Genomic DNA, 15,613 nt, shown 5'->3' with positions numbered 1-15,613 from the left:
AGAATTTACAAATTTAAAACTTAATTTAGAAATTGAGTGATGTGAAAAAAAAAACTTTTATTACATAATAAGTTTGTTTAATCATATTTAAAAAACTAAGTTGACATCCTTAATTATTGTTCTGTTTTACATGCTTTATTTCAATATAAAAAGAAACTTAAATAAGGAAATAGTGTTCAAAAAACGAATTGTTCTACAACAAAAGCTTGAGTCGATCATATAAATAGGTTACAGTTTTTAAGTATAACTTAAACTTGATAAGCTTTAAATAATACTGCTGCACTCATTTCCTATAGTTTTTTAAAATTAGGTAAAGTACTTCACATAACTTAAATCAAACAAGCCTTTAGTTAAACCGTATTGTTTGTTAAGCCATTTTTCTTTTTCAACATCGTATAAGTAAACAACTGTTTTAGTCAGAAATTTTCTAAAACCTTGAAAAATCACAATATTATTGCCAATGCTGAAAGCATCAAAGTATTGCTTTTCTAAATTGCGAACTTAAACTTCTGAGTTAACTTTCGTGAATTTTCTTGGAAAACTATCAAATACTTCACAACTTTTATTATAGTATCCACCAATAACAAACATTTTGTTACCCATACTAACTGCAGCATGATTACATCTTTTTTCGATCATATCAGATACAAATGTCCATTTGTTTTCATGATAGTCATATGCCTCTACTGATTCTAATGTAGACCATTTTTTGTTACCTCCAGTAACAACAATTTTACCTTCAAAAACTGTAAATCTAGCACAATCTCTTGTTACATTTAAATCCGCTATTTCATTCCATCTTCTTCTTCTGATGTGATCTGTGAGGCCAACTAACACTTTTCCCACTGCTTCCAACTCACCCAACTATTAAATACAATTCACTCATGAATGAACTGACACAGTAACAATATCGTTATTTCTTTCCAACACAATCACCAGTCAAAGTTTAAGTTTTTTCAGAATAAATTTCAAGAAATAAATTTGACTCATCTTAAAATTGATTTAGTTCTCAAATATTACCAAAAGATATAATATCAGATTTCATAGTAGCTAAGTAGAAATAATAAAATGGCTCTACTATAAAAGAAAATTTATTTACTTTCAAACTCCGTATTATAAACTCATAAAATTTGTTTGTATTTTAATATGTTTGTCTTCCTCCACAAATCAAAATACTGAAGCCTTCTTGGTTACAATATCTGTTTGCATACAATAATTTTGTCACATGAAAAGGATTTGACTTGTTTTTTTCATGCATCTGAGACATTTTACTTGAAATAAAGTTAGTCTAAACACAGAAAAAATAATTTAAATTGTAACAGTAAAACATAATTATAAAATGTTGAAATTTCATGCTTTCAAAAAAGCAATTATTATCAAGATAAGCAAAGTTAACATAACATATAAGTTAGAAAAAATTTATACAGATTCTAACTAAAAGTTGTTTTTCATTTGTTTGACTCAAATTTGGTAACCAGATTTTTTCACATAAAAAAAGTATAATTTTAATTTACAATATAATTCACTTCACACAAAAATATATATTATAAATAACATATTTAAACTTAGAATAGATTATTGATAACAAAATGCTGTCAATTTAGTAATTAAACTAACATAAAGATATTAGATATTATTTATAGAAAATAATAAAATGAAAATCTTGTTATTTCCGATGACGTCTTTAAGTTATTTATTTAAAGTAAAACTAAAATTATTCCCACAAACTTTAATCATAGTTTTTGATACAATTTAATACAGTAAACTTTTATAAATTTGTATAAATCTTACTTAATATTAACATTTGCTCTGTTTCTTCACTATACTAACATTATAAAACAAATTCTAAAAATTTAAGACAATTCAATAAAAAAAAGTTTTTAACAGTTCTAAACTTTTGTTTGAGTTTTTGTCTTTGAATAATCTTTACCTTTATTAAAAAATAAAAAGTTGTCTCTAAATAACTTTTTTTTTTACTGTCGTTCTTAGTAATTTTATCAAATTCATTTAAAATACAATCAAAGCAATATTTTATCTTTTCTGATTTCCTTTAAGTAGTAATTTAATTTTTGAATAACAGGTTAGATTACTACTGATTGCTTTCTGTACACGTTTATAATTTACTGCGTATTTTATATTACTTTTTTCAGTTAGCGTCGCTCAATCAGAGCTTTTATTATTTGTATCTTAACTGTTTAGTTCCTTACTGCCATGACTTACTCTCTTTTTACATGACCCAAATTTGTTTTAATCGCTTAAGTGCTGTTTTAAAGTCTACATCAACATATTGATGCACATTTTTCCCATTGTAGAACATGGTAAACAGACCTTGAACATTTCTTATAACTTGTTTATCAAACTTTTTTTTAGTTGCAACTTAATAAAAGCTTTACAAGCTGACTTGTTTTAGCACTGGCTATAATTTTTTGTTTTGAATGATAAAAACTTAAAAACTTGAGTTTTTCTACAAAATTTTTACTTTTAACAAAATATTTCTTAACTTTTACACACAAGTATAAATTTTCTACCTTCCAGACAAACTTGCTTTTTATATTTGTAGAAAAAATAAATGAACAGACAGACTAGCAAAATCAAAGAATATTTTGATCATAAAAACATCAAAATTTAATGAAACCTTAGTCATTTTAACAGAATCCTGTTTAAAAAAGAAATTTATATGTTAAGGTTAGCATATAAACATACTTAAAACTAAATATAAATATATTTAAATGAGAAATATAAACAGCGTTTAAATAGTTGCCAAGTAAATTTTTTATTATATAGAATTATATATATATTAATAAGATTAATAAAGTGACAATGCCTGAAAACTTTAGCCAAAAACTAGTCAATTATTTAGTACTTTTAAATTGTTATAACAAATAGATATAAAATGTAGCTATATTGGTATGAATTCAATTAATTATCTTTATATTTGGTGAAGAAAAAAGACTTTGTTTATTGCTAAACAGTTTTTTATTAGCTAATTTTTTCTAAAATAAACTTCTTCAGCTATCTTATACTTCATTTGTTAATGATTTTCTATTATTAGTTATTAATCGGTATACTATTAGTTTATAAAACAGTATAAACTTTAGAAAAACGAAAAATTTATATGAACTTTTAATATGTATTGTTATGAATTACAAAAGTAAAATTTTCATTTGATTTTCTAACTAAATAAAAGATTTATTGTCTAGTACAACCACCTTTTTAAGATAATATTTAATCTTTAAAAAAATATCATAGCAGGTTAATTTTATCATTAGTAAACCAACAAGCTCAATTAAAGAAATGTATTTGTTAGGTAATTAATTATTGTAATATTTTTGAATGTGTGCTAAAGTACTTGTAAATAAGTTGTAAGCCTACAAATCATTACTGTATTGTTAAAAACATTACTTGGTCATTAAAACTACTGTGAACTAATTTAATAATTTCATTTATTTAAAAGAAATCGTTTCAAATATACAAGACTATAAAAAAAATATTATTGATTTTCAATGAAACCAAATAAATAATTGTTTTATATTAATAATATTTGCATTTTTAATTATGTTAATCAGTTTATACTTACTAAATACAGTTGTTTTAATATCTACTACTGTTAATAGTCTTAATACTTTAATAAAGATGGTTACTAGTTAAGAACAAACTTTACTTATTATTTAGTCAACTAAACAACTTAACTTGTATTTACAGTTAATGTTATGTGTTTAAAACCTATTCTTTTTTTTTCTTCATGATAATTAGCACTTTTTTTCAAAGTATCCATGATATTTATTCAATTCAGAAATTTTTGAAAATATTTTTTAGCTTCAAACACATCATTTGTTTATACTAATTTACTAATACACAAATTGAATCGAATATAATAAATATATTTTCCCTAACTTTTTTGTTAGTTTTAAGGATGTTTATTTGGAAAATAAGTTAAACAAATTTTTTTAATGAAATTTTATATAAAATTAAAGAATTTTTATTTTAGTCTGTGTTTTTAGACTCACTTCTGCTCTTGCAAAATGTCTATGATGTGTGATAATTAAGAGACAATTCCTTTTCATATACCAAAAGTTTTGTACAAAAACAGATATTGTAACCAAGAAAGCTTCGGTATTTTGATTATTGGAGGAAAAGACAAAAACGGAAAAAGAACAAACGAAACTTTAGAATTAGAAATACCTAGTTTTAAAGTGAAAAAGTTTCCTTCAATGGTAAAAACGCATTACTGCTTAGATTTAGTTGCTAACAAATCTGATATACTTGCTGTTAGTGATAGAATAAATTTTGATGAAAGTTTAAATAACTTAGTTTTGTCAACTGAAATTTATTTTAAAAAAACTAAAACTTGGACTCATCAATATATGCAAATGAAAGAAAGGTTTGTTGTTTTATTATTTCATTCATGAATAAATTATATTTAATAAGAGTCTGGATTAAGAACAGTGATAAAAGACTTAGTTCGTGTTATACCCTTAATATCAATAGTAATATATGGAATGAAATAGCAGATTTAAATGTAGCAAGACATTGTGTTGTTTTCACAGTTTTTGACGGTAATATTTTTGTTACTGGAGGTTTTTACATAAATCATGGTGAATTGAAATCAGTGGAAGCATATGACTTTCATGAAAACAAATGGAATCATTTACCTGACATGACTGAAGAAAGATTTTATCATGCTTCAGTTAGTATGGGTAATAAAATGTTGGTTATTGGTGGAGCATATACTACAAGTTGTGAAGTATTTGAAAGTTGTTCGAGAAAATTTACAAAAACTAATTCGGAAATAAAATTTTCTAATATAAAAGATTGGTATTTTCAAGCATTTAGTATTGGCAGAAACATTGTTATACTTCAAGATTTTGAAAAACCTCTCATAAAAACAGTTGTTTACTTATATGATGTTGAAAAAGATAAATGGTTAAATATTCATTATGATTTTACTAAAACTATGTTTAATTAATAATTTTTAAAGTACTAGCACTAATAGAACATTTATTAACAAGTTTAAAAAAATAAAGAAGAAATTATTTTGAGATGATTTCATTTTGTTTCAGTTCTATCCAAAACTTGTAACCTACTTTGATTGCTATACTTAAGTTTAATTTTAAATCACTTTTTTGTTTTTGTTTTAATGAATATCACAAAACTATTTTTGGTAATAAGCTCTAATTTTTGTTTTAATACATATTCAATAAATTGTTACTATTTCTTAATTTCGTCTGGTGTGTATTGTTAAATTGTTTATGGTGATATTGTTAGCAAATAAATAAATATATATAAATATTCTATTAGTTTTTATTTTTAAAATATGTTTAACTTTTTCTGTAAAGTATAAACCAGTTTAAGTTTGATTCTGAAACAAAAAATAATTTGCCTATTATATAAAAATTGATAATAAGAAAAATTAGTAGTTAAGTTTATCAAATACAAAAATAAACTTACTGAAGCGAATTTTATTCAAAAAGATGTAACATAAATAATTAGTGTTTATATTTATAATGATAAGAAAAGTATAAGTCAACATTCAAGTACCAACAGTTATATATGAAAACAGATATTGTGGACAAGAATACTTAAGTATTTTAATTTGTGTAGGAAATGCATAAGTTGATAATTTACAAACGAAGTTACAGAATTTAAAATTATTAGTTTTAAAGTTAATACTTTTTTCAAGTGGTAAAACCCGATTACAATTTCTATTTAGCTACAGCCAAGCATAAACTTTAAGCTTTAAATTTCCAATAATGGTATACTAAAAATTTAGCATAAGTGACTTAACCAATATTTTTTTAATATGTTTTAAGTACGATATTTTCTTTGTTAGCTCAAATTGATTACTAGTTACCAACAGAAAATTTTTACAACTTACAAAATCTTTTATACATATCCCTGTAGTAAAAGCTGTACACTGTTGATAAAAAACTTATTTTCATTTAAATAAAAGTTTTATTTTGGTAATTTATACCAATATATTGAAGGTTATTATGGAAATTTCGACTGTCTCAAGTTTAAACTTTTTAAGAAATTAGTTGTGTACGAATCAAATAATCGATAATATAAAACAGATTAAAAACAGAAGTTTAATAAAGCTTTAAAAGTTTATTTTTGAAAAAAAGTATGTTAACTAAAAATTATTTAACAATATATATTTTTTTGATTCTTCTATAAACAACAAGTTGATGAACTGGTTTCGAATATAAATAGTTCGTTAATTATATCTAATAATTTTAAAAATTGAAAAGTACTTTATAATTGACTATTTTAGATTAAAGTTTTCAAGGATTGTCACTATTTTGTTCTAATAATTTATAAAATTATTTGACTACAACTTAAAAATGTTAATATTTTGACGAAAATATATTTTGGTTTAACGAGCGTTAATTTAGCTCGATTAGCATTTATTGATCTAACTATTAGTTTGTTTGTTTTAAGGATTTCATGTTTAAATAGTGATAATTTTTGAGACCGTTTTCGTCCTTATTAAGACTAATCAATCAGTCACAACCGAAACATGGTGTCTGATGATCGAATTGGCATGATCAAAACTTCCGTTAAACTAAAGCTTGTCTCACGGCAAACGTAAGTCCAAGCTTCTGCTCTGCAGACTTTCGCCGATGTTTTTGTTGACCAAATTTATTTATAATTAAGTAGATCTTTTTACACATATACTTAAAATGTAAACTATTAAATCTATAATTTTAATTATTAATTCATATTCCACATTAAACAACAGTAAAAAGTTTCCGTTTCATTAAAAACTATTAATTTTTAACACAAAGCAAAAATTGAAATTAGCGGATTAGTTCTCTTGATGATTATTACATTTAGTTTTTATATTATTACACAAACATCAGTCTATTGTAATTTAATCGAAACATATAAAAAATACTCAGATGCTATTGTTAAACTTTTCAATATATTATTACTGCATATCTTCAAAAACGTTACTGCATAAAAGTTTAAAACATAGTTTATCACGAAAAAGAAAAAACCACAAAAAGTATCTTTATGTTAGTTTTTCATTAAAGAATTTAGAAAATTAGAAAAAATTAACGCAAAAGCACTTCTTAAACTAACTATAAAATGTACAAAGAAAAAAAATAGTAGAAGAAACAAGTAAAAACAAATCATACACAAAATCAATTTGTTTACATTGTTTCGGTTTGTTTAAAAAAATTATTAGGCTATATTCTCGCTAGTTCATAATAATCTATAACTTTAGTAATCTTTTTAGTAAAAATGCTTATAGTTATAAACAAAGTAAAACTTGAAGCACGAATGATATGATTTAGAAATCTAACAAATAATTAAGTTTTTTTTGAGGACATATTTTAAGTTGTATCTTGAGCTGAAAAAATAATTTTGCAATCTTATTTTGATAGCTTAAAATGACTTAGATAATAAAAGACAAATTATACAAATTTTCAGTATAAAAAAGTTTAATAAAATATCTACAACATAGTAGTAAACATTTTGAAATATCATTTGTAGCGTTTTGACTAATGTGAATTATTATAATAATTTCAACTTTCCAACAACTAACAACTTTACAACAACTTTCTTCAGGAACCACAGAGAATATAGCCATTCTGAAAATTCTTACAGAGTTTAAGTAAAATCCGGCCAGGAGAGGTTAAACTTACATTAGTTATTCTAGGAATAAAAGTATAAACGATTAAATAAGTTGTTAAATTTAACTCTGAGGAAATAAAAAAAGTATAATTAAGACAAAAGTTAAATTGAGTTTATTACTAAAAAATTGTTTCACGCTAGATCGATGATCACAAGTAAAAAAGTGAATAAACTACAAGTTGCAATAGACAAACAATTTATATAGTTTTAAAAGAGTAATTAGTTGTTTCGGTAATTATTTAATTAATTAAATTTTAGTAATTTTCAGCAAAATAAATTATTCATTAACGTAAAATAAAATAATAACAAAAAACAAAAGACAAAACAAAGATATATAACGAAAACAAAGGTAGATAAATTGAACTTAAATTCAGTAAATTAAGTCTTCAAATAAAATTTTGTGAAATGTCTACATTTTTCCACCAATTCTGAGCTTAAATTTAAAAGCTTGTTGTTTTCTGTAAATGCATTTTCGAGTCTCTTTAATAATAAACTTAAAATTAACAACTAATTACCTAAACAACTAATTACTCATCTAAAACTATATAAAGCGTTTGTCTATTGCATGTTTGTTTATTTACTTTTTTACTTGAGATCATCGATCTAGCGTGAAACAATTGTTAAGTAATAAACTCAATATAAACGTTGTCTTAATTGTATAAAGGCTCCTTAAGTATGAAACTCTTTAGAAATTTATTGTTTAAACATAAATAGAAATAAAAAACTTACAATTAAAAAAGGTCATATAAAATTAGCATTTTGGCAATGATAATTTACTTTTTCTCGTGTATCAAATGAAACTTAGACGTTCTGGCTGACTAATAATTACATTTTACCACACCTAGTCCGCTGAACAAAACGTTGCACACGTAAAACTTAAACATATACACAGCAAAAACATTTCAACAATTAAACTAGTACTTAGTCATCTCAGTACGCTTAATTAACTTACTTCTACGTGTTTAATTTTTATATATTTTGTTGTATCTTATTTCATACAAACAAAAAACCGAAAAAAAACACATAAAGCAATTAAAAAAATTGAGTTTATTGAAAGCTGTGTTTCTTTTAATTACCAAATACTTATGTTAAAAAGTTGTTTTTACTGGAAAAAGTAGTAATGCTTCTTTTTGAGTAAAGTTAAAAAGTTACAAATAACCAAAATTATGTTAAACTTGTAATAGGTAAAGCAATTTCTACAAAATCAATACTTGTTAATCATCTTAAGATTAAACTTTAAATTACCTAGGATTTATTTGTTTGGTTATTTAAAAAAAAATATTTTTTATTAGACTAAAAGTGATCAGACTTTTTTTAGTTTCAGTTTTACAGATACTTTTCTTATTTTAATTAATATTAATAAAATTATTTTATTTATGTAACAGCTTAAAATTGTTAATAAGTTTGTTAAATCTAATTATAGCTTTATTAGAATTTACTTTATCAAAGATATTACTTTGTATTTTGATTTACCTCTACATTATTTGATGATTATGGATCTAAATAATTGCAAAATTTAATATTTTGTATCATAAAACTAATTCATACATTCAAAACTAAGCAAAATATTTAAACATTTAAATAACCCTATTTATTAAACTTAGTTATTTTGGAACAGGTCTAAATTGCACGAAGACAAAAATGCACAAGGTTACTAAACTGCACTAGGGGACTAAATTGCACGAAGCCAAAATTGCACGAGGAAACAAAATTGCTAGAGGAGCAAACAATTAAACAGCTTAAAATCGGAATCTTGTTTTACAGCTTACGATTTTATTTTTATTTTTTTGATTTAAAATTAGTTAAGAATAATTACCACTAACATGTTCGTGTATACAAAACTAAAAACTTTTTAGTATAAAAAAAATATAAAGTACAATTTACAAACTAAGTTTGAAAGAAACACCATAACTTTGTATTAAAATTTTATTTATAATAAATAACTAATATTAATATATTATTAACTAGCCTCTTTTTTCTTTAGTTATTTATCAATAAATTTGAAATATAAGTTTTATTCTTAACATGAGTTCTTGAAAATTGAAAACGAAAGACTTGTTCAAACTATAAGAAAATAATATAACATTTATAAAAAACAGATTTAGTTAACAAATAGTGTACAAAATTAAAACATATAAACTACCTGAAACTTTTTTTACAAATTTTAACAACCTATGATTTACATTTTTTGATTACATCACTATAAACTTTAAATACAAATATAGTTTCAAATATCAAAAACCCATGTGGTTAAAATACACTTCTACTTATTAAAAAATCATAACATTTAATTTTAAAATTTATATGAAAAGGTAAATATGAATATCATAACCTGTTTGAATATCTACCTTTTTTACTAATATATTTTAAACTAATTTTTTTCAATAGGTGTATTTAATTTTTAAACTTTTACATTTAATTTCTGAAATTTTTACTTATTACATAGTACATTTGGTTTATGTTGTATTTAAAAAAAAATAAGAATTCTTTTAATCATGCTATAAAATATTCTAATAAGAAATTAACGTTAGTTATGTCATATATTACTTTATCCAATACAATTGTTTGCAATAACTTGAGATTAACAATAATTAAGTATTATATTACGAAGTTCTAACAAATTAACTTTTAATGACAGTTTTTTATTTATTTTTGCTTTATTGTAACAAAGACTCAAATGTAATTAATAACATAAGTTTTGTTTAATAAATAGGAAACGAGATAATTTAACTTAATATTGTCAGTAAAACAAATAAGTATACTAAATTAAACGAATACGGTGTCAAAGTTTAACTCAAATGAAATAAAACAAACTTTGCTAAATTTAATATGACAGAGTTGTACGCACGTTTCAATTGTTTTTCACATTTAGACATAGTATTTAACAAAACTTAATTCGAACCTATTTTTAATAAAATCACACTTAACATTCAGCCATTTTTCTTTTTCAACATCGTATAGGTAAACAATTGTTTCTTGTTGAAAGGGTTTCTTAAGTCTTTGAAACACCACAATATTGTTTCCGATGCTAAATGCAGTAAAACAGAAATGATAATAAGACGATTTTATTTCTGAAGCAATTTTTGTAAATTTTCTTGAAAAACTATCAAATATCTCATAATTTGTATTTTTATAACCACCAATGACAAACATTTTATTACCCATACTAACTGCAGCATGATGACTTCTTTTTTCGATCATATCAGATAAAAGTCATAAAAGTTTTCAAGATAGTCATATGCTTCTACTGATTTTACTGTCGACCAATTATTAACACCTCCAGTAACAACAATTTTACCTTCACAAACTGTACATCTACCACAATCTCTTGCTATATTTAAATTTGCTACTTTGTTCCATGTATCACTATTGATATCATAGGCATAACATGAACTAGGACTTTTATGACTGTTTTCTATATATTCTCCGATCAAATACAATTTACTCATGAATGAACAAACATAATAGCAAATATTTGTTTCAATTTCTAAATATTTATGAGTCCATATTTTATTTTTATCAGAATAAATTTCTGAGGATTTTTTGAGAAAAAAATTTGCGCATCCCCTGACCAAAATACCACGCTACGCCACTGTTATATACTATATTACGAACTGTTAGTTATACAACAAAACTCTTATAACACTTTTATAAAATGATAATTTCATATACCACATCTTTCTTTATATATGCTTTATTTTAACAAAAGTTCTAAGAAAGTTATTAATAAAAAAAATCTTTTACAAATATGAGAGTAAAAAAGTATTTTAAAACAAAATGTTAAACAAAACAAAAACAAGAAATGAAATAAACTTGATGAGCTTTCCCTTTTATTGTAAACACGCGTTACTACAGTTTATTAAAGTTAGATGTAGTACTTAACATATCTGGCGTCAAACATGTTTTTAGTAAAATCACAATGAACTTTTAACCATTTTGCTTTATCAACATCATATTAGTAAACTATTGTTTCGCTAAAATAGAATTTCAAAACCAAAATATTGTTACCAATTTCTTGAAAAACTGTCAAATACTTCACAACTTGTAGTATATGCTCCACCAATAATAAACAATTTATTACCCATACTAACTGCGGCATGATTACTTCTTTCTTCAATCATATCAGGTAAACAAGTCCATTTGTTTTCATGATGATCATATGCTTCTACTGATTTTAATACATACCAATTATTTTCACCCCCAGTAACAACAATTTTACCTTCAAAAACTGTACATTTAGCACTACCTCTTGCTGCATTTAAACTATTTATTTTGTTCCATCTAAATTTGCAGACTTAACTAGACTATCCTTAAGAGTTTTATCATACACATTTTTTAATATATCCAAAGTCTTTATTTTTCTAATTAATTTCTTTGAAAATTTGAGGTTTAAAGACAAAACTTTTACTCTAGAATATCATATCATTTAATACAAGTATTATTTAGTTTATGTTGAACTTAAAAAACCAAAATAACTTTTAATAATACTATTAATAAAACAATAATCTATGAGAAACTTATATTGTTTACATTACCAAATAACTACTAAATTACTCGATAAAACTCTTTGAATACTAAAACAACAAGCTAGTATCTGATAATACTTTTTATGTATTCTTAAGTTAACAGGCTTATTTAAAAACAAAAATGTATTTTATGAATGTAAGTTATATTAAATCACCAAAAAAAATAGTCAAAAGAATTGGTAAAAGTGTAACTCAAACAAAATTTAAAAAGATTTAATATACTTTGTTATATTTTTTAAGCTCTGAATTTTATACAGATGTCATCATAAAATGGGGGTGCTAGTAAATGACTACGACAAATTAACGATATATAAAAAGACTGAAAGATTAAAAAGTGCACTTTATGAAACCGAAGTAGAAGAAATAAAAACTATATTTTTTTAAATATAATTTTCTGTAGTACCATTGATGTTGGAATTTCACTTTTCTTACAATAAAAGTGATAAAAAAAAGTTGTAGTTTAAAAAATTGTAAAAATATCGAAACTGTATGTATTGTGACATGTATATTGTGACTAAATAATTGGTATTAAATTTAAATCCTACATGTGAAAGTAAAACCAAGTAACAATCTGTCTAACTGTTGCCTCGAAAATTTTTGTAGCTTAGAATTCATTCCAAAAACATTTTAGTTTTGTTTTATAGAAAAAATTCTTTTACCACAAACTTCATTTGGTTTGAGTTGTATTTACATCTAAATATACTTTTAATAAAGCTGTAGGACACTTGTGCAAAATCTTGTTTTGCCTTGTGTCCAAATTTTTACAATTTAAAGGAATTAATGTTTTTCACTTGATATTATATTTTTCTTTAAAAAAAAACAATGAATAAATATAGTAAAACTGATTTCCAAAGAAAAAACTATTTTTCACAAACAAAATAAGTGCTAGTTAAAATGATTGTTGTCTTTGATTTCTTGATTGAACTGGAAATTGCTTGTTAATGGGTGTGGCTAAGGGAAAATGAGAGAATAAAATGAGAGATCAAGTGATCTACAGTCCAAAGTCCAGGAAAATGAGAGAATCAAATGAGAGATCGCGTGATTTATGGAAAATTCTAGAAAAAGAATTCAAAATCTATAAATACGCCCGATCAGAGCATGAAGCGGGCAATCCACCTCGAAACAAGCACGAAGCGACACTCTGCTCCGCAAAAGAAATAACATCGTCAATCTTTAAGCAATAAGATTTCAACAACCACCTAATCGAAGAAGCCCACGCATTATGTGGCATCGAGAATTTAAGTACTGGAAGTACTCATTCATCAAATACTCTAAGCTGGACTCCACGATTGAGTCACAGCGTTCAATCAGATTTAAGTGAACATCCATCTCAGCAAGTAAACCCACACAGACTGGGCGTCAACCTTAGCTACACTTCTACGAACAAGTTCATACTGTTTAATTATATCGTATTGTTTATATATATTCATATTATAATATATACTCACTATTGTATTTGCATTGTAATATTTATATATATTTATATCACCGCATTTATTCACTATTGTATTTGTATTGTAATATTTATACATATTTATATCATCGTGCCTATTTAATATCGTATTTTATCACCACGCTCCGATTATGGAAAGGAAAGGAAAACAGACCACGCAACGTTTAGCAAGATTCTGCAAACGAGACGGACCAACGTCGAATGCCAGAAGTTGAGCGACCTGAGACCAGTGACACGTCAAGGGGGGAATCCGGAGCACAATTTACTTCTATTTGTTAACATTAAGTGTCTATACTTATTGTGAGCTGTCATTGCGTATTTGTACATAATAAACCAACATTATTTATTTTCATTATATTTAGTTACATAATTATATAATTATGTCCTTAAAACCCTTAAAAAAGGCATTAGTCCTGAAAGCACCCAGAACTCGGTTGCGCACCGAAATAAGTTGTTCCGAGACTACTGCTAACCTGGAATCCGATGAGATTGTTGAGACTGAAACCGAGGCAATTTCGAAGGAAACCAGTGAGGCTCCTAGTCTGGGTAACAATAAAGCATTATAAAAAACTTAAACTAATAAGCTAACATTAAACAAATTATAAATAATTACTCTGATAACCAACTAAAAGTCAATATAAACTAATAACATTTTTATCAAATATGCTTCATTAAAACAAAAATTAATGTTTTTAAATAAACTAATATTTCAATAAAAATAAAAGAAACAAAGTCATCTATAGCTAAAATCAAAAAAATAGTCACGAAAGTAGGTTAAAGTTTATATCAAACAAAATGAAAATAGCTTTTATTACTACTTTATTTAACGTGTTTCTATTGTTTCTGACAATAAAGTGTAGTACTTTACAAAACTTGAATATGACATGTTTTTAGTAAAATCACACTGAATGTTTAACCATTTTTCTTTATCAGTATCATACAAGTAAATGATTGTTTCTGTCAGATAACAATCGAAATTTTGAAATACCACAATGCTATTTCCGATGCTAAATGCAGAAAAATGGCATATTTCCCAATCAAAAAGTTTAATTTCTGAATTAATTTTTGTAAATTTTCTTAAATAACTTTCAAATACTTCACAGCTTGTAGTTTTATCTCCACCAATAACAAACAGTTTATTACCCATACTAACTGCAGCATGATTAAATTTTACTTCGATCATATCTGGTAAATAATTCCATTTTTTTTCGTAATAATCATATGCTTCTACTGATTTCAACTTTCCTTGAGTATAGATGTAGCCTCCAGTGACAACAATTTTACCTTCAAAAACTGCACAAGCCATAAAACTTCTTGCTTCATTTAAATCTGCTATTTCATTCCATGTTTTACTATTGATATCATAAGTAGAACACGAATTAAGATATTTTTCCTTGTTTTGATTATATCCTCCAATTAAATACACTTTATTCTTGAATGAAGTAATACAATAACAAGACCGTTCTTTCATTTTTAAATATTGATGAGTCCAAGTTTTGGATTTTTTAGAATAAATTTCGACAGATACAACTGACTCATCTGAAATTTTATTTGAAACTGCTCTATCACTAACAGCAAGTATATCAGATTTGGTATTAACTAAACGTAAATAGTAATGCGGTTCTGCCATTGAAGGGAATTTATTTACTTTAAAACTAGGAATTTCCAATTCTAAAACTTCGTTTGTTAGTTTTCCATTTATGTCTTCTCCTCCACAAGCCAAAACACTGAAGCTTTCTTGGTTACAATATCTGTTTTTCTACAAAACTTTTTGCACATTAAAAAGAGTTGACTTGCTTTTTTTATGCATAATAGATATTTTGGAGGGATAAAATTAGTCTAAAAACAAAAAAACTATAATTAAATGTAACATATTTTAAGCAAAACTACATAACAGGTGAGTGAAAATTATATAAATTTTTATAAACGTTTATTATAAAAACTTGCAAAGTTTAAAGTAACAATTAAGTAAGTAATACTTATACTTAGACTTAAA

General features: G+C 24.6%; 1 protein-coding gene across 1 annotated transcript; it reads right to left on the bottom strand.

Annotated features, from left to right (window-relative positions):
• Positions 1 to 501: 501 nt before the first annotated feature.
• Positions 502 to 15,088, bottom strand: LOC145833647 (kelch-like protein 41b). Its single transcript, XM_082940793.1, has 3 exons — positions 14,771 to 15,088; positions 14,091 to 14,159; positions 502 to 864 (listed from the first exon to the last, which is right to left on the bottom strand). The coding sequence occupies exons 1-3, from the start codon at positions 15,086 to 15,088 to the stop codon at positions 502 to 504; spliced, it is 750 nt and encodes a 249-aa protein (XP_082796919.1).
• Between the last annotated feature and the right edge of the window lie 525 nt (positions 15,089 to 15,613).

The sequence above is a fragment of the Thalia democratica genome, chromosome 4 (assembly GCF_965202585.1).
Source record: "Thalia democratica chromosome 4, ktThaDemo2.hap1.1, whole genome shotgun sequence".
Classification (NCBI taxonomy): Eukaryota; Metazoa; Chordata; class Thaliacea; order Salpida; family Salpidae; genus Thalia; species Thalia democratica.
This window is presented reverse-complemented; position numbering and strand designations above follow the sequence as displayed.